At 42.4% G+C, this 19,098-nt stretch overlaps 1 protein-coding gene across 1 annotated transcript in view; it reads right to left on the bottom strand.

The window, feature by feature from the left end:
- The window catches only part of TMEM255B (transmembrane protein 255B), a 97,404-nt gene that overhangs the window by 17,201 nt on the left and 61,105 nt on the right, over positions 1–19,098 (bottom strand). Inside the window, exons 7-8 of the mRNA XM_040422315.1 lie at positions 18,359–18,444; positions 6,666–6,825 (exon numbers count right to left, since the gene is read on the bottom strand). Of these exons, the coding sequence (XP_040278249.1) occupies positions 6,666–6,825; positions 18,359–18,444 (246 nt within the window). The remainder of the gene's footprint in view (positions 1–6,665; positions 6,826–18,358; positions 18,445–19,098) is intronic.

The raw sequence follows: 19,098 nt of genomic DNA on the forward strand, positions 1-19,098 counted from the left end.
GATGACTTTTTTTCATTAAAATGTTGTCCTCTGTGTCACAACAAAGCTTTTAACCGCTTGCCGCCACGCTAACGCCGAAAGGCGTCATTGCGGCGGCTCCCCCAGGCTACGCTAACGCCAATAGGCGTCATCTCGCGTGAGCCGAGATTTCCTGTGAACGCGCGCATACAGGCGCGCGCACTCACAGGAACGGAAGGTAAGAGAGTTGATCTCCAGCCTGCCAGCGGCGATCGTTCGCTGGCAGGCTGGAGATGTGTTTTTTTTAACCCCTAACAGGTATATTAGACGCTGTTTTGATAACAGCGTCTAATATACCTGCTACCTGGTCCTCTGGTGGTCCCCTTTGTTTGGATCGACCACCAGAGGACACAAGGTAGCTAAGTAAAGTAGCACCAAGCACCACTACACTACACTACACCCCCCCGTCACTTATTAACCCCTTATTAGCCCCTGATCACCCCATATAGACTCCCTGATCACCCCCCTGTCATTGATTACCCCCCTGTCATTGATCACCCCCCTGTAAAGCTCCATTCAGATGTCCGCATGATTTTTACGGATCCACTGATAGACTGATCGGATCCGTAAAAATCATACGGACGTTTGAATGGAGCTTTACAGGGGCGTGATCAATGACTGTGGTGATCACCCCATATAGACTCCCTGATCACCCCCCTGTCATTGATTACCCCCCTGTCATTGATCACCCCCCTGTAAAGCTCCATTCAGATGTCCGCATGATTTTTACGGATGCACTGATAGACTGATCGGATCCGTAAAAATCATACGGACGTCTGAATGGAGCCTTACAGGGGAATGATCAATGACTGTGGTGATTACCCCATATAGACTCCCTGATCACCCCCCTGTCATTGATCACCCCCCTGTAAAGCTCCATTCAGATGTCCGCATGATTTTTACGGATCCACTGATAGACTGATCGGATCCGTAAAAATCATACGGACGTTTGAATGGAGCCTTACAGGGGCGTGATCAATGACTGTGGTGATCACCCCATATAGACTCCCTGATCACCCCCCTGTCATTGATTACCCCCCTGTCATTGATCACCCCCCCCTGTCAGGCTGCATTCAGATGTCCGTATGATTTTTACGGATCCACGGATACATGGATCGGATCCGCAAAACACATACGGACATCTGAATGGAGCCTTATAGGGGGGTGATCAATGACAGGGGGGTGATCACCCCCCCTGTCATTGATCACCCCCCCTGTCATTGATCACCCCCCCTGTCATTGATCACCCCCCTGTCATTGATCACCCCCCTGTCATTGATCACCCCCCTGTCAGGCTCCATTCAGACATTTTTTTGGCCCAAGTTAGCGGAAATTATTATTTTTTTCTTACAAAGTCTCATATTCCACTAACTTGTGTCAAAAAATTAAATCTCACATGAACTCACCATACCCCTCACGGAATCCAAATGCGTAAAATTTTTTAGACATTTATATTCCAGACTTCTTCTCACGCTTTAGGGCCCCTAGAATGCCAGGGCAGTATAAATACCCCACATGTGACCCCATTTCGGAAAGAAGACCCCCCCAGGTATTCCGTGAGGGGCATATTGAGTCCATGAAAGATTGAAATTTTTGTCCCAAGTTAGCGGAAAGGGAGACTTTGTGAGAAAAAAATAAAAAATATCAATTTCCGCTAACTTGTGCCAAAAAAAAAAAAATTCTATGAACTCGCCATGCCCTCATTGAATACCTTGGGGTGTCTTCTTTCCAAAATGGGGTCACATGTGGGGTATTTATACTGCCCTGGCATTCTAGGGGCCCCAAAGCGTGAGAAGAAGTCTGGTATCCAAATGTCTAAAAATGCCTTCCTAAAAGGAATTTGGGCACCTTTGCGCATCTAGGCTGCAAAAAAAGTGTCACACATCTGGTATCGCCGTACTCAGGAGAAGTTGGGGAATGTGTTTTGGGGTGTCATTTTACATATACCCATGCTGGGTGAGAGAAATATCTTGGTCAAATGCCAACTTTGTATAAAAAAATGGGAAAAGTTGTCTTTTGCCAAGATATTTCTCTCACCCAGCATGGGTAAATGTAAAATGACCCCCCAAAACACATTCCCCAACTTCTCCTGAATACGGCGATACCACATGTGTGACACTTTTTTGCAGCCTAGGTGGGCAAAGGGGCCCATATTCCAAAGAGCACCTTTAGGATTTCACAGGTCATTTACCTACTTACCACACATTAGGGCCCCTGGAAAATGCCAGGGCAGTATAACTACCCCACAAGTGACCCCATTTTGGAAAGAAGACACCCCAAGGTATTCCGTGAGGGGCATGGCGAGTTCCTAGAATTTTTTATTTTTTGTCACAAGTTAGTGGAAAATTATGATTTAATTATTTTTTTTTTTTTCTTACAAAGTCTCATATTCCACTAACTTGTGACAAAAAATAAAAACTTCCATGAACTCACTATGCCCATCAGCGAATACCTTGGGGTGTCTTCTTTCCAAAATGGGGTCACTTGTGGGGTAGTTATACTGCCCTGGCATTCTAGGGGCCCAAATGTGTGGTAAGGAGTTTGAAATCAAATTCTGTAAAAAATGACCAGTGAAATCCGAAAGGTGCTCTTTGGAATATGGGCCCCTTTGCCCACCTAGGCTGCAAAAAAGTGTCACACATGTGGTATCTCCGTATTCAGGAGAAGTTGGGGAATGTGTTTTGGGGTGTCATTTTACATATACCCATGCTGGGTGAGAGAAATATCTTGGCAAAAGACAACTTTTACCATTTTTTTTATACAAAGTTGTCTTTTGCCAAGATATTTCTCTCACCCAGCATGGGTATATGTAAAATGACACCCCAAAACACATTCCCCAACTTCTCCTGAATACGGAGATACCACATGTGTGACACTTTTTTGCAGCCTAGGTGGGCAAAGGGGCCCACATTCCAAAGAGCACCTTTTGGATTTCACCAGCCATTTTTTACAGAATTTGATTTCAAACTCCTTACCACACATTTGGGCCCCTAGAATGCCAGGGCAGTATAACTACCCCACAAGTGACCCCATTTTGGAAAGAAGACACCCCAAGGTATTCGCTGATGGGCATAGTGAGTTCATGGAAGCTTTTATTTTTTGTCAGAAGTTAGTGGAATATGAGACTTTGTAAGAAAAAAAAAAAAAAAATCATCATTTTCCGCTAACTTGTGACAAAAAATAAAAAGTTCTATGAACTCACTATGCCCATCAGCGAATACCTTAGGGTGTCTACTTTCCGAAATGGGGTCATTTGTGGGGTGTTTGTACTGTCTGGGCATTGTAGAACCTCAGGAAACATGACAGGTGCTCAGTAAGTCAGAGCTGCTTCAAAAAGCGGAAATTCACATTTTTGTACCATAGTTTGTAAACGCTATAACTTTTACCCAAACCATTTTTTTTTTACCCAAACATTTTTTTTTTATCAAAGACATGTAGAACAATAAATTTAGAGCAAAATTTATATATGGATCTCGTTTTTTTTGCAAAATTTTACAACTGAAAGTGAAAAATGTCATTTTTTTGCAAAAAAATCGTTAAATTTCGATTAATAACAAAAAAAGTTAAAATGTCAGCAGCAATGAAATACCACCAAATGAAAGCTCTATTAGTGAGAAGAAAAGGAGGTAAAATTCATTTGGGTGGTAAGTTGCATGACCGAGCAATAAACGGTGAAAGTAATGTAGTGCCGATTTGTAAAAAAGGGCCTGGTCTTTAGGGGGGTATAAACCTGTGGTCCTTAAGTGGTTAATGTCGAATACATATTATGTGGCTTTAATGAGAAAGAAATCCCATTACAAATGAGTTACAGGTATACCTATTTTATGAACTCATTAATCCACTGAAACGTGTTAAATCTCAATTTCCAAAATACAATCGTGTATTGTCAGGACCTTGAAAGACTTTTGAAATGTTAAGAATTATCCCATATTGTAGTTTAAAGTGATTGTCCAGGTTTACAAAAACATTGCTGCTTTCTTCCAAAAACAGCACCACTCCTGTTTCACAGGTTGTGTGTGGTATTGCAGTTCAACCATATTCATTTCATTAGAGCAGAGCTGCAATACCAGACGTAACCCATGGACCGGATGTGGCACTGCTTTTAGCAGAGGCTCGCTATATTTTTCAAATAATGCACTACTCATGTAGATTGTAAGCCCTCACGGGCAGGGCCCTCTCTCCTTCTGTACCAGTTTGTAACTCGTCTTGTTTATGATTAGTGCAATTGTCTGTATTATGTATGTATACCTCTTCTCATATGTACAGCGCTATGGAATGAATGGCGCTTTAATAATAAATAATAATAATAATAATAATAATAATAATACCCCTCTAAAGATTACTATAACTCATGATATCTTGTTTTAAGAACCAGACACTGTAGTGGATTTACAAATTTCTCTAGAGCATAGTTTCCAGACTTTAATCTGATGCAAATTTTGGGATGCCAGTCATTTTCGAAAATGTCTGTGGTGGTTGAGATCACTAAAAAGCCTATTACTCAGCATTGCTTACCAGCCTGAGTATTACTGTTCATGTTACTCTTTCCAAAACTGATAAAATCAGACATGGCATAATTTCATATGACCTATGCCATAGTGATTTATCACAGTGCAGATACAATGGGGGAGTTATGAGTGGAAATATGCCCAACTCCATTTTTATTGAACCCCCTGCACTTTTTGTTCAGAAAAAGAAGAGTCGATTTTAGGTTGTTTTCCATGTGAATGAGAATTTCACACTGGATATTCCACAGAGTGAACGTGCCAGAATGTGTACTCTGTGTTCATCTGTACAACGTTTAAATGTCACTAAATTCTCTTAATAGGGGTTATGTGCTTTTTGGTGAGAAGAGTCCAAGGGACATAGGTTGATCACATGGTGTCCCACTGATGGGACTGCCGGCTTGTAACTAAATCTGTAGGAAAGAAATGACAAAAAATGGGGATTTAAAAAAAAACTGAATGTACAGGGTAATCGTTATTGAGATAAAACGTAACTTTTTACACTAAAAGAAAATATAAATGTGAACCATTAAAACTGTCGGGGTACCAATGTCACTCTATTTTGTTATGGAGTACAAATCACATGTATATCATCTGATAGGATATTGGCTCAAAGTGCACATGAAATTCTGGTGGGAATCTTTAGGTACCTAGATTACCCAATACATCCGTCTAGTGGTCTGACTACTTATTAGATTCTTCCTAAATAGCAGAGAAGTACTCGATTTTGTGAATACTCACTTTGATGAGCAGTCATACATAGGTGTGGAGAGAGACCTCTTCCACTCCTGAAGTCTCCCCTTGTTCCTTTCTTATACCGCTAAGTGGGGGAAGGAGAAGGAGAAGAAAGTACAATCAGATCACACATACACTCTCCTATCAGAACTTAGGTGTGGAAAAAGACCTCTTCCACTGCTGGAATCTCCCCTTGCTCCTTTCTTATACCCCTGAGTGGGGGAAGGAGAAAGAGGGAGAATACACACTCACACTTCTATTAGGAGTTAGATTCTGTAGGTCTGTTAGTTACTGTAGCAAGCACTGTCCCATGTCAAAAGTGAAATAGCGGTTCCCTGCATAAAATAAGATGCCTGTGAGCAAACCCTTCCTACATGTTTCACTGGTGCACCACCTTCATCAGGGGAGTATGGGTTGTGCAGCACAATCCGTTTAGGGGTGTAAGAAAGGAGTAAAGTGAGAACCCAGGAATGGAAGAGGTTACTCTCCACACCTACCTCCTGATAGCAGTTTTGGTGTGTGGCCTTACATGCATTCTCCCCTTTTCCTTCCCCCACCTAGGGGTGTAAGAAAGGAGCAATGGGAGATCTTAGGAGTGGAAGAGGTCTCTCTATACCTATGTCTGACTGCTCATCAAAGAAAGTATTAACAAAATTGAGTACTTCTCTGCAATTCCGGAATAATCCAATAGGTAGCCTGTAGCCAAACCACACAGAGACCACTAGACCTGGGATGTATTGGGTAATCTAGATATTTATACAGTACATTCACCCTAAATTACTGGTGGAACAACCTCCCACTAGAATTTTATGTGCACTTTGAGCCAACACCTCACTCCAGTATCCTATCAGATGATAGACGTGATCTGTACACTCTAACATAATAGAGTGACAGCAGTACCCCAATAGTTTGAATGGATCACACTTGTATTTTCTTTAGGGTAAATTGTAAAAGTTATGTTTTATATCAATAAGGATGACCCTGTACAGGACTATTTTTGGGTTATCAACCCTCTACTAGATTATCTTTATCCTGGCAGCTCAGCGGGTGTGTCCTTTCTGCTACATCTCTCTTCTTTTAACTGCCACAGCTTCTAACAGCACATACAGCTGGTGGCAATAGAAGATATAAACTGAGCACGTTGGACCAGCTCAGTGAGACGGACAAGAAAAAAGGAAAAGAATAAACAGCAGGTGGCGCTATACAGATGCATTTTATTGAATAGCTCACCAGCTATACTAAATTTTTAATTACATGCAAATACAAAAGTATTCAGATTGAAAAATGTCAATTTTTTTTCATGACACAACCCCTTTAACTTTTTTTTGCTTTCAAAATAATTTGTCCATCTCCGGAATTCAGTGATTTATATAAAAACTATACGAGTCCATTAAGTGGAAGACCTACCATATCTTTAAATGCTCCAATAACCGCAGCAGTGACTATGCCAAGGAACAGTCCCACAATATTAAGGATGGTGCATGTCCACAGAAACCGGTATAAATGAACAACGTCTTGGCAGCTGTTCACACCTACAAATTCATAATAACTGGTGGCCTCATCTGAACTGCCAAAATAAAGAAAGAGAGGTCAGAGGAATGGTTTTCATTCCAAGTTGCATAAAGCTGTTAGAGCAAGACACTGCTTGTTTTATTTGAGTCCATTCATCATCAACTATTTTACTATATTTAACTTTGTATTCAGAATTTCTTCATCTACCAGATGTTAACAATAGTAAGAATAATGTATAATTCATGTATCTGAACTTAGAGCATTTATTGCTTTACACACCCTTGATTTTGTGTTATACACCAAAAAAATCAGGTTAACACCATAAAGACACTGTTCCAATAACTGCAACTCAGGTTACACATGCAGTGGCATATTTTGGTAAATTGAACTTTTTGCAGGGCGTCCTCAAACAGTAACACGTAAAGCAAGCAGAGTTTACAAAGACATTCAATAAACATATATAAATAGGGATCATTTCACAATCACAACAGGATCCCAATCTACAGGGAGTGCAGAATTATTAGGCAAAAGAGTATTTTGACCACATCATCCTCTTTATGCATGTTGTCTTCCTCCAAGCTGTATAGGCTCGAAAGCCTACTACCAATTAAGCATATTAGGTGATGTGCATCTCTGTAATGAGAAGGGGTGTGGTCTAATGACATCAACACCCTATATTAGGTGTGCATAATTATTAGGCAACTTTCTTTCCTTTGGCAAAATGGGTCAAAAGAAGGACTTGACAGGCTCAGAAAAGTCTAAAATAGTGAGATATCTTGCAGAGGGATGCAGCACTCTTAAAATTGCAAAGCTTCTGAAGCGTGATCATCGAACAATCAAGCGTTTCATTCAAAATAGTCAACAGGGTCGCAAGAAGCGTGTGGAAAAACCAAGGCGCAAAATAACTGCCCATGAACTGAGAAAAGTCAAGCGTGCAGCTGCCAAGATGCCACTTGCCACCAGTTTGGCCATATTTCAGAGCTGCAACATCACTGGAGTGCCCAAAAGCACAAGGTGTGCAATACTCAGAGACATGGCCAAGGTAAGAAAGGCTGAAAGACGACCACCACTGAACAAGACACACAAGCTGAAACGTCAAGACTGGGCCAAGAAATATCTCAAGACTGATTTTTCTAAGGTTTTATGGACTGATGAAATGAGAGTGAGTCTTGATGGGCCAGATGGATGGGCCCGTGGCTGGATTGGTAAAGGGCAGAGAGCTCCAGTCCGACTCAGACGCCAGCAAGGTGGAGGTGGAGTACTGGTTTGGGCTGGTATCATCAAAGATGAGCTTGTGGGGCCTTTTCGCGTTGAGGATGGAGTCAAGCTCAACTCCCAGTCCTACTGCCAGTTTCTGGAAGACACCTTCTTCAAGCAGTGGTACAGGAAGAATTCTGCATCCTTCAAGAAAAACATGATTTTCAGGCAGGACAATGCTCCATCACACGCGTCCAAGTACTCCACAGCGTGGCTGGCAAGAAAGGGTATAAAAGAAGAAAATCTAATGACATGGCCCCCATTGAGAACCTGTGGTCCATCATCAAATGTGAGATTTACAAGGAGGGAAAACAGTACACCTCTCTGAACAGTGTCTGGGAAGCTGTGGTTGCTGCTGCACGCAATGTTGATGGTGAACAGAACAAAACACTGACAGAATCCATGGATGGCAGGCTTTTGAGTGTCCTTGCAAAGAAAGGTGGCTATATTGGTCACTGATTTGTTTTTGTTTTGTTTTTGAATGTCAGAAATGTATATTTGTGAATGTTGAGATGTTATATTGGTTTCACTGGTAAAAATAAATAATTGAAATGGGTATATATTTGTTTTTTGTTAAGTTGCCTAATAATTATGCACAGTAATAGTCACCTGCACACACAGATATCCCCCTAAAATAGCTAAAACTAAAAACAAACTAAAAACTACTTCCAAAAATATTCAGCTTTGATATTAATGAGTTTTTTGGGTTCATTGAGAACATGGTTGTTGTTCAATAATAAAATTAATCCTCAAAAATACAACTTGCCTAATAATTCTGCACTCCCTGTATAGGTGTTTAGTTGCATCCTTTTCTAACAGCATACTTTATTGCAGTCTGCCGTAAAAATGTATGCCTCCACTGTATGACCAAAAAAATAGTGCGAACATAACCTCAAAAATGTCTCACCCACTCACAATAATAAGGGCATCTCTATTTATTATACAAAAAAAAAACTTTAAAATCTGTCCCATAGAAAGAAGAGGCAAAAAAATGTCAGTTTATTAATGAAAACCCCAATAAATAATAACAATATAGGTCAATAAATTATTCTATACGTAATATACACCAGCGGGCAAGATTGTAAAAATAGACCAATTGATGAAGGAAAAAAAGCTCAATAGGCAGAGACATCCTCCCAAAACTGTGGAAAAAACATGTCTTAACATGCTCTAGTGTGATGTAACTATAATTCAAGGGGACCAAACTGATCCTGAAAAATGCCGGAAAAATAATATAATAAAAAGGCAGAGATAGAACCTTGATCAGCTAGGAATAACTACTTACTTATGCTTACATCAATATTGTTAACATGTACTATCGTAGGAGCAAGGAAGCCACACAACTATCCTTAGACATCATGGGGGGATGTGGTGGCCATTGCACCTCGACGCACGTTTTGCTATAAAAAGCTTCGTCAGGAGGCTGAATTCAGATGAAATAGCCAGGATCTAATGAATTACACGTGGCGATCTCAATAATTGAGTGCATATAACCTGTGATAGATTAGATTGCTGTATGACAAGACATTCAAAAAGATCTACATACATATAACCGGATTTCTCCTCCATCTGCAGTATAGGATCTTCCCAAAACATACAGATGCAGCCGAGCTAAACTTGATGGTTAACGTCTAAAAATGCCACAAAAAGGTTAACTCTTTCAATGTATTTCAATGGCTTTTGTCACAAGATGGCATGAGATAACATTGTGGCGTGTTATCAGAGTCCGTTTTAGCTCGCCTACATCTGTATGCAGACTCCTCATCATGGATCAGCCACCCAGCTATGTATAAAAGAGAGAGAGAATAAATTAACTACATGAAATATAAAGAAACATAATAAAAACAATACAAAAGGTAACATCCCACAAAAAAATAGAGCATGTAATCCACAAAAAAAGATTTTAAATTAACCTACTCATTTAATCCATACAGAGCCACTGTTTTAGCAACACCATCCAATTTTATTCTTTTTGTAAAAGGGCCTTCTTAATTTCATCACCTCTTGCCCCCAATCTCACTCGATCTATAGTGACACTCTCTAAAATGCTTGAAAATCGGTTTAAATCTCTTGAGTTTCTCCAAGTCCAATGTTTGACATGATGCCTGGATGTCCCTCACATACTCACACTTGTGATCTTGTAACTCATGTAATTTGGGGAGTAGTTAAATGTTGAAGGGCGCACCACATATCCACAAGCTGCACAATTGCCACAGGGGTACAAACACCATCTCAGACCTTTACCAACTAAAACACCTCGCATTCTGGGAGCCAACATAATGGTTGTTAGTCAAGTTGTCTTTAAAATTTCTCATATTTCTTGATTTACTCGTCCAGAGATAATCCCTGGTGGAATGATGTGTCTCTTCTAATGACTCTCTTGCTGTAAGGCTAGGTTCACACCTGACTGTTTTGCAGCGCGTTCCTACACGCTGTAAAACGCTCAACAGGCAAAAACCAATGTTTCCCTATGGGCATGGTTCTCACCTGAGCGGTTTACAGCGCGTACGAACGCGCTGTAAAACGCCCTACGCCCCAAGAAGTACAGGAGCTTCTTTGGGGTGTATTGTGGCAGTTTTTCATTGGATTAATCACACAAACGCGCGTACTACGCGCGTTTCCGAAATGCTAAAACGCCCTAAAATACGCCTCAAAAACGCTTGTAAAAAGCGCTTATCGAATCTGCTCAGGTGTGAACCCAGCCTTAACCCATCTCCAAAAGGCATCTCATGAGGTCAGAAGCTTGATGTTCAAACCATTCCTCCTACAAAATTGACCCACTGGTATAGCTTTAAAAACCTGTAGATGGCGTGAAGAAGAATGCAATAATGCATTGGTTGAGGTAGGTTTCCGGTAAACATCCATTCCCAGAAATCCCACAGACAATGTCTACCGGGGGACAGGACGAATTTGTTTGGTTCTTTTGTAATAAATTGAGTACAGGAGTGATCAGCCACTCAGACGTAAGACCTGCCAATATTGTGAAACGAATGATTCCATCATGATAGGCCTTTGTCAATATACAATCCAGTTTATATTGTACAGAAGGATTGCTAAAAAGTTCTTGATAACACTCATTTAAAGGGAACCTGTCACCAGAAAAGCCCTATTGAGCTAATTACGTGTTCACACTGGTCACGCTGCCTTATTTCCTAAGCTAGTTTTCCTAAAGTTCATAATCATTGTATTAGTGTGGAAAAACAACTTAAAAAAATGTACCTGACGTCATCAGTATGTTTATAGTGGAGTCACTGGGGTGTGTCCTATGCTGAGCCAAGTCACTTAATACAGCTGGCAATCCCACCTGCCTCACTGCTACAGCCCACCCCTTCCACCTCGCACGTCAACGCCTGGCCCTGCCAAATCTCGCACAGGAGCAGAGGCACCTCACTGGCAGCTGGGAACCAGATGTGGAAACAAAGCAGCGTGACAAGTGTGAACATGTTATTAGCTCAATAAAGCCGTTCTGGTGCCAGGTTCCCTTTAAATTGATGAAACACCTCCTTCTCTTACCTATATTCTATTTATTACCAATGATCCACAAAAATCCATCCTGTCCCCCTGACTGACCTATTCTTTTTGGAGATGTCAAATTTGGACTTGTGTGCCCTCATATGCTAATTTATTATTGGGGCTGTGTGAGAAGAAGGTCGTTAGAAACACTTGAGGACATGACATGGTTGAGGTATATAGATGAGGTTTTGTTCATCTGGTAGGGCTCTACAGCTGAACATCAGACTGACATCGTGGTGCAGTAAACAAGTGGAATTCTTCATATTGTAATTGTAGTAGACGAACTAAGTTTTCTGGGAACGGATGTTTACCAGAAACCCACCTCAACCATTGCATTATTACATTATTCTTCTTCACATCATCCACAGGTTATTAAGGCTATACCACTGGGTCAGTTTTGTAGGATATGACGGATTTGCTCAACTGATAAATAGTTTGAACATCAAGTTTCTGACCTCATGAGATGCCTTTTGGAGAGGGGTTACAGCAAGAGAGTCATTAGAACAGTGTTTAATAAGGCAAAGCATTCCACCAGGGATCCTATCTTGGTGAGTAAATCAAGAAATATGAGAAATGGGGAGGATATCCCTAGGTTCACTACCATTTTCCTTCTCAGTGGCAGGTGATGCACCCAGTGCTAAAATAAGTATTGACCTATCTTGTTAACAGATAGGGATTTGAGGATACAGCTTTCCAAGTATCCAGCAGTGACTTGGAAGAGATCTAAAAATTTGAAAGACATGTTGACTAACAGCCATTATGTTGCTCCCAGAGTGTGAGGTAATTTTGGCAGTAAAGGTCTGAGATGGGGTTCACACCCCTGTGGCAACTGTGCAGCTTGTGGATATATGGTGCGCTGTACAACATTTGACAACTCCTCCAATGACATTAGTTACAAGATGGCACTTCATATCAACTGTCATTTGGAGGCAGTAGTTAATTTTGCACAGTGTCCATGTGGGTTTATTTATACAGGTATGACCACAAGAGAGCTTAAGGTCAGGATTTTAGAGCATGTGAGGAACATCTGGGCAGCAGGTCAAATATCCGATTTGGAGAAACTCAAGAAATTAAAACCGATTTTCAAGCATTTTAGAGAGTGTCACAACAGTAATCCAAGTGACTTATGGTTTAAGGGAATTGTTCAAGTGAGATTCACATTAAGAAGGTCCTTTTACAAAAAGAAAAGAAAAGTGGGTGGTTTTGCTAAAAACTGTGACTTTGTATGGATTAAATGAGGCAGTTAGTGTCCAATCCTTTTTGTAAATTACATGTGCTATTTTAATTTGGGTGTTTTTATTGTTTTTATTATGTTTCTTTGTATTTATATTTCATGTAATTAATTTATTCTCTATCTCTCATACATAGCTGGGTGGCTGATCCACGATGGGGAGTCTGCATTTATTTTGGGAAGATTAAATACTGCAGAGAAATCTGGTTATATATATGAAGGTCTTGTTGAATATGTCTTGTCATACAGAAATACAGCCATACCACTTTTGGGATGTCAACACACCGATTGTGCACTAATACATTATGTTTTTTTCACTCTGACTGTTTATATATGAATTAGGCTGGGTTCACACGAGCGGATGCCGTGCGTGGCATCCGCTCCGAGAAAGAGTGCCAAGACCCGATGCAGACTGCAGAGGCACGGAGCATTAACATGACTGATAATGCTCCGTGCCTCTCTGTGACCTCTTTACTGCGAAATCACAGCCTTAGTGTTTTACTTTTTATTTATACTTTTTATTTACTTTAAATTTTTTATCTTTTAATGTATCCATATATTCATATTATCTTTAAACCTTAGCATACCGGAGGTTTTTTCATTTTTGCGGTTTAATTTTTCTTCCCTATTTTTCTTGAGCCATAACTTTTTTATTTTTCCATTCACTTATCCATATGAGGGCTTATTTTTCGCGAGACAAGTTGTACTTTCTAATGCCACCATTTTATATGGCATACAATGTAGTGGGAAGCGGGAAGTAAATTCTGACCCCCATAACTATTTATAGTTATAAATTCTGAGCTGTGTGGGGGCTCATTTTTTGCGGGATGAGCTGTAGTTTTTATTGATATAATTTTGGAGTGTAACTTTTTGATCACATTTTCTTACATTTCTTTGGGTAAGAGATGCGATGAAAAAATGGCAAATCGGCCATTTTGACCCTTTTTTCCCTTACTCCATTTGCCGTATTGGAAAAATATTTTTATATTTTAATTTTTTGGGCATTTTCAGATGTGGCGATGCCCATGATGTTTATATTTTTGTTATTTATGTATTTATTTTTTTATTCTACAGAAAGTGGGGTGATTACAACTTTTATATTTAAAAAAAATTTTTATATATTTTTTACCTTTTTTTAAAACTTTTTTTTATATTTTTGTAGCTCATGTTTGAGGCTACGAAACCTGAGGATGCTACATGGGTTGTGACAAACTCCCCTCTTTTGAGGTTGCCACGAGTGCTTGGAGAGGACTACTTGCCAGCCTCTTACCATGTGATTACGGTTCCATGTTGAATGCACCGGTTTTGTGCAATAGCTGCATAGTTATGCGGGTTCATGTATTTTGCTGTCTTTTGCTACCATGTGGCTAATGGAGTCTTGCCTCTGTCCTTTGGAAATAAGTGGATCACTTCTCAATTGTCTCCAGGACAAAAGACTGTGTAGAACCGGTTTTGGACAGAAAAGCCATGAGTACAGCCAGGCCAAAGAGACTTGTGCTAACTTTTGAATTCCTGGTCTAATTCGTGCCATTTTGGGATGTGTTAAATGTCTATGTGTATTGTAAAGGGTGGGACATTGTATATTTGAGTAAGTGATGTCTGTCCTATTGTCTCCACATGTGTATTGGCGATTTCCCTTTGTCCTGAGAGATAATGGAATTACACCTCGGTTGTCTCCAGGACAGAGGACATTGTGTATTGTCCTGCCTGGGATAATTATGTTAACCATTGTACCATAATTATACCACAGGCAGAGGGGAGGATGTTATGTGGGTTGTAACCTTTGGGTTATTGGTTAATGTATAGTTGTGTGGGTGTCTCCCTTGCATGGGATAAAATAAATTGTATGTTTGAGTGCCGGTGTTGCCTTCCAGTAAAGTATTTCTAGCATTCAGCTTTGGCTCATGTATAGACTTATTTGGTGATACCAGCGAAACCAGTGATACCGGCGATACCAGCGATACTAGCGATTTATTGCTCTGTGGATTATTTGGCTGTGCTATTTCAAGGGGAGAAGGGAATACTAGACGGTGACACGGATGATACCGTCACAACTGGTGGCAAGCAGCGGGATTTTCCCTTCTTTTTCCCTGCACAGAGGATTCAAGGAAGGCACTAATGTATGGTGCATGGAGGGCAACGCTGGCACTCGTGCAGCGACCCTGGCTTTGAAGGAGCTCAAGGGACAGAGCTAGCTACCGGGCAGCGTTCCTATCCACAGCAACATGGAAGAGGAGTTTCGCTGGAGGTTGCAGCAGTACTTGGCCCAACAGGATGGGCCTATATCAGAGGAGGGCATACTGGACTACAGAGATGCCACTCGAAAGGGGCTGTGGTATGACGCCTTAGAGGAGGTACAGCGGCAGCGAAGAGAGAGCCTTCCCGGTGAGGAACAGAGGTTCCAGGTACTCGTGGCCTTGCGGTCACCCTTCCTAGGAAAGCAACCCTTGGCTGAGTGGGTGACAGAACTGTGGACCCTGATTTGGAGGGAGTTGTGGCTGGACAAAGCGTACCGGGCACTAAAGTGGTATGCCACCCAGCGCAACCCATGGATGACTAACCACTATCTGCCGGAGGGAGAGGATTATAATGGTACGGGCTTACTGTGGGAAGCCTTTGATGAGGGCAATGACTGGATGCCTCACAGAATGTCGGTTCTGGGACATCCACGACATCAGGGAAACAGAGCTGGACCTTCCCCGAGCGGACGACCTTGGGCCAGACCTGATTCATCTAGTCACCATGGAGTGGGAGCTGGAGCAGAGCTACCGTCAACTGTTCAACCTAGCTCAACCACCATCCCTCAGCCCAAAGGATTGCCTGGAAATTATACCCTCTTTTGCCCAACCGACCTCAGAGGTGAGCAACCTCATAGACTTGTCCTGGGAGGACCCACTGATGGCAGGTGGAGATGGGACCGAGGTCTCTCTACCGGCCCTACAGGGATGCTGGGCCATCTGCCCAGATCTACAGCGGCAGTGCAGATCAAAGGGAGAGGAGACAACCGGTCTCTCTCCCCAGCGGCAACCTGAGTTCCAGGGGGAGGAGATGCTGGGTCCCTCTGCCCTACAGCAACCAGAGTCCTGGGGAGGAGAGGCAACCGGCCTCACCTTCCAACAGCAGCTGCAGATACCGGGAAAAGGGGAACACAAACCCCTCTACACGGGCGCAGATGAGACCGCGGGCTCTGGGCCAGTCCTACAGGGATGCTGGACGGTCGGTCCAGATCCCCAGCCATCTCCGCAGGGATACCAAGAGGAGGAGGTAAGCAAGCCCTCCCCTTCCCAGCTACTTCCCAACCGAGTTCTGGGGGCAGGGGATGAGCCTGCGATACCCACTGATCCCTTCCCAGCTGAAGAGCTGGCATCTGGGCAGAGCGCCGCTAGCCTCTGCTCCACCAACCCCCTTGTTACAGGGCTGGCTTGCACCCCCTTCACCCCAGCAGAAGAGCTGGCATCAGGGCAGAGCGCCGCTAGCCTCTGCTCCACGGCCCCCTTGTTACAGGACTGGCTTGCACCCCCCTCGCCCCAGCAGAAGTGCTGGCATCAGTGCAGAACACCGCTGGCCGCTGTTCCCCAAGTAGCCCCAGTGGTTTGCCTAGCTGCACCAGGGAGACTGAGTATGCGGAACTGTTTCACCACAACCTGGGACCTACAGACCAGTACTGTCCCTGGTGGGTGAGCTACCCTGTTAACTATTTACCGTGGGTGGGCAACTCTGCTAATGTTTCTTTGTGGGTGGGCTTCCCGACTAATCTAGGTACTGACCGACAGGAGGTCAGATACCTGTTTAGTCTTAACCCCAAAGGGAAGATATGTGACAAACTCCCCTCTTTTGAGGTTGCCACGAGTGCTTGGAGAGGACTACTTGCCAGCCTCTTACCATGTGATTACGGTCCCATGTTGAATGCATCGGTTTTGTGCAATAGCTGCATAGTTATGTGGTTCATGTATTTTGCTGTCTTTTGCTACCATGTGGCTAATGGAGTCTTGCCTCTGTCCTTGGGAGATAAGTGGATCACTTCTCAATTGTCTCCAGGACAAAAGACTGTGTAGAACCGGTTTTGGACAGAAAAGCCATGAGTACAGCCAGGCCAAAGAGACTTGTACTAACTTTTGAATTCCTGGTCTAATTCGTGCCATTTTGGGATGTGTTAAATGTCTATGTGTATTGTAAAGGGTGGGACATTGTATATTTGAGTAAGTGATATCTGTCCTATTGTCTCCACATGTGTATTGGCGATTTCCCTTTGTCCTGAGAGATAATGGAATTACACCTCGGTTGTCTCCAGGACAGAGGACATTGTGTATTGTCCTGCCTGGGATAATTATGTTAACCATTGTACCATAATTATACCACAGGCAGAGGGGAGGATGTTATGTGGGTTGTAACCTTTGGGTTATTGGTTAATGTATATTTGTGTGGGTGTCTCCCTTGCATGGGAGCAGGGGATAAAATAAATTGTATGTTTGAGTGCCGGTGTTGCCTTCCAGTAAAGTATTTCTAGCATTCAGCTTTGGCTCATGTATAGACTTATTTGGTGATACCAGCGATACTAGCGATTTATTGCTCTGTGGATTATTTGGCTGTGCTATTTCAAGGGGAGAAGGGAATACTAGACGGTGACATGGATGATACCGTCACATGGGTCATAACTAAGGCTGAGCAAAGTGAGTTCGGACTGCTTTGTTAAAACCTGATTCGTTCCAAAACTTTGTTAATAATATGTGCTCCGTGCAGCCTTACAATGTATTGGCTCCACTGATCAATCTTCTTATCGCCACCAGTAATGCGAGACTTGTTTAGTCTTTTGCCTGGTTACAGTTAGTTTCTGTGCATACATTTGTTTCATAATCCAAACCCGAACTCGGGGGTTCATTAATGAGACACAAACCCAAGGGTGTGGGTTTTTTAGAGTGTTGCCCCCATATGCTTTTACAAAGATGACATCATCACTGGCCCATACATAGTGGTTATCTCCGCTGCTGGAAAAGCAGAAGCAGATGTACTGTACTGTGCGTGCACCAACAGTGTAAATCTACTGTGCAGGTGCAGGAATAGTGGAAGAGCAGATGACTACTACGCATCTTGTGATGTAGTTATTCTCCACCCAAAATAGGATATACTCTGCAGAGGTCAGGATCCTTCCTACTGCAGTGGACATCTTCAGGTGAAGATGGGCATCTCCTCATCAGGGTGGAGGATGACATCATAATTGGCCCATACACAGCAATCATCTGGAGAAACAGAAGCAGATATACTGTGCTTGTTCCAAAAGTATAAATCTACAGAGCAGAATTACTGGGGCAGATGAGATGCCTGGCCCTTTCAATCAATGGGAGGGGACGTGGCAACAGATACACAGTGGACACAAGGGGCCAGGGGCCCCTCGGTGCACTGAACATCTCATTTGCATAAACATTAAAAGTTGAATTCCATATGAAGGGATGTTTCTGCAGGATCAACCCTACCAAGCATTTAGACTTGTTTAATGGGGTTGCTTCTGCTGACATCTAATTTTCTCCTGAAAACTTATAATTATTTTTAATAATTGCTGCTATAGACAAATAAATAAATACTTTCATACTTCTCACAGTCATAGAGGTCACAGCAATAGCAAGTGTGAGTCCGAATTCTTAGCTGACACCGGTTACTTCCACTAGAGCAGGTCACCTGTAGAGAAAAGAAACATCATAGGAATGTTTGATGACTATACTCTATTTTCTCAACACAATACTGACAGTTTGAGGAGCTACCATTCCCATAATCTGAAATCATGAATCCTAAATGCCATATTATCAGACTGATATAATACTAAATAAAATGTTCAAGCCTAGCTCCACTGAAAGCCCGAAAAAATTCACACTTGAGAATATTACGGCTGCAAATCTTGCCCTAACCACAGCTCTGTTCACTTAAACTAACAGTATCATACATCTCTCTGCCTTCCCCACCCTAGACTGCATCTTCCTGCACCACAGCCAGGGTGAACCATACCAGCCCTAGTAGCTTGGAAAAACCTAAAAGTGGCCCCATGTTGTAGGCGGGTCCAACTTGACAGAAGGTGGAGCAACACAAGTAGGCGGGGCCTGCAATACTGTAGTGCAGCACAAAATACTGCCCCAGCAGAAACAAATACCAGAATCCAGCATAAAATACTGCCACCCTCTCCACAGTATTCAACTGTATCACCGTCCTGGAAACAGTGATATAGTTGAGTTCAGAAGGGCACCTGTGGCTGCTGGTCAGATGCATAAAGCCTGATGATAAGTACCTGAATTAATGCTGAGCGCATCATATGCTTATGTGGCTGGCAGCCATGAGGAG

This window comes from Bufo bufo, chromosome 3, assembly GCF_905171765.1.
Source record: "Bufo bufo chromosome 3, aBufBuf1.1, whole genome shotgun sequence".
Taxonomy (NCBI): Eukaryota; Metazoa; Chordata; class Amphibia; order Anura; family Bufonidae; genus Bufo; species Bufo bufo.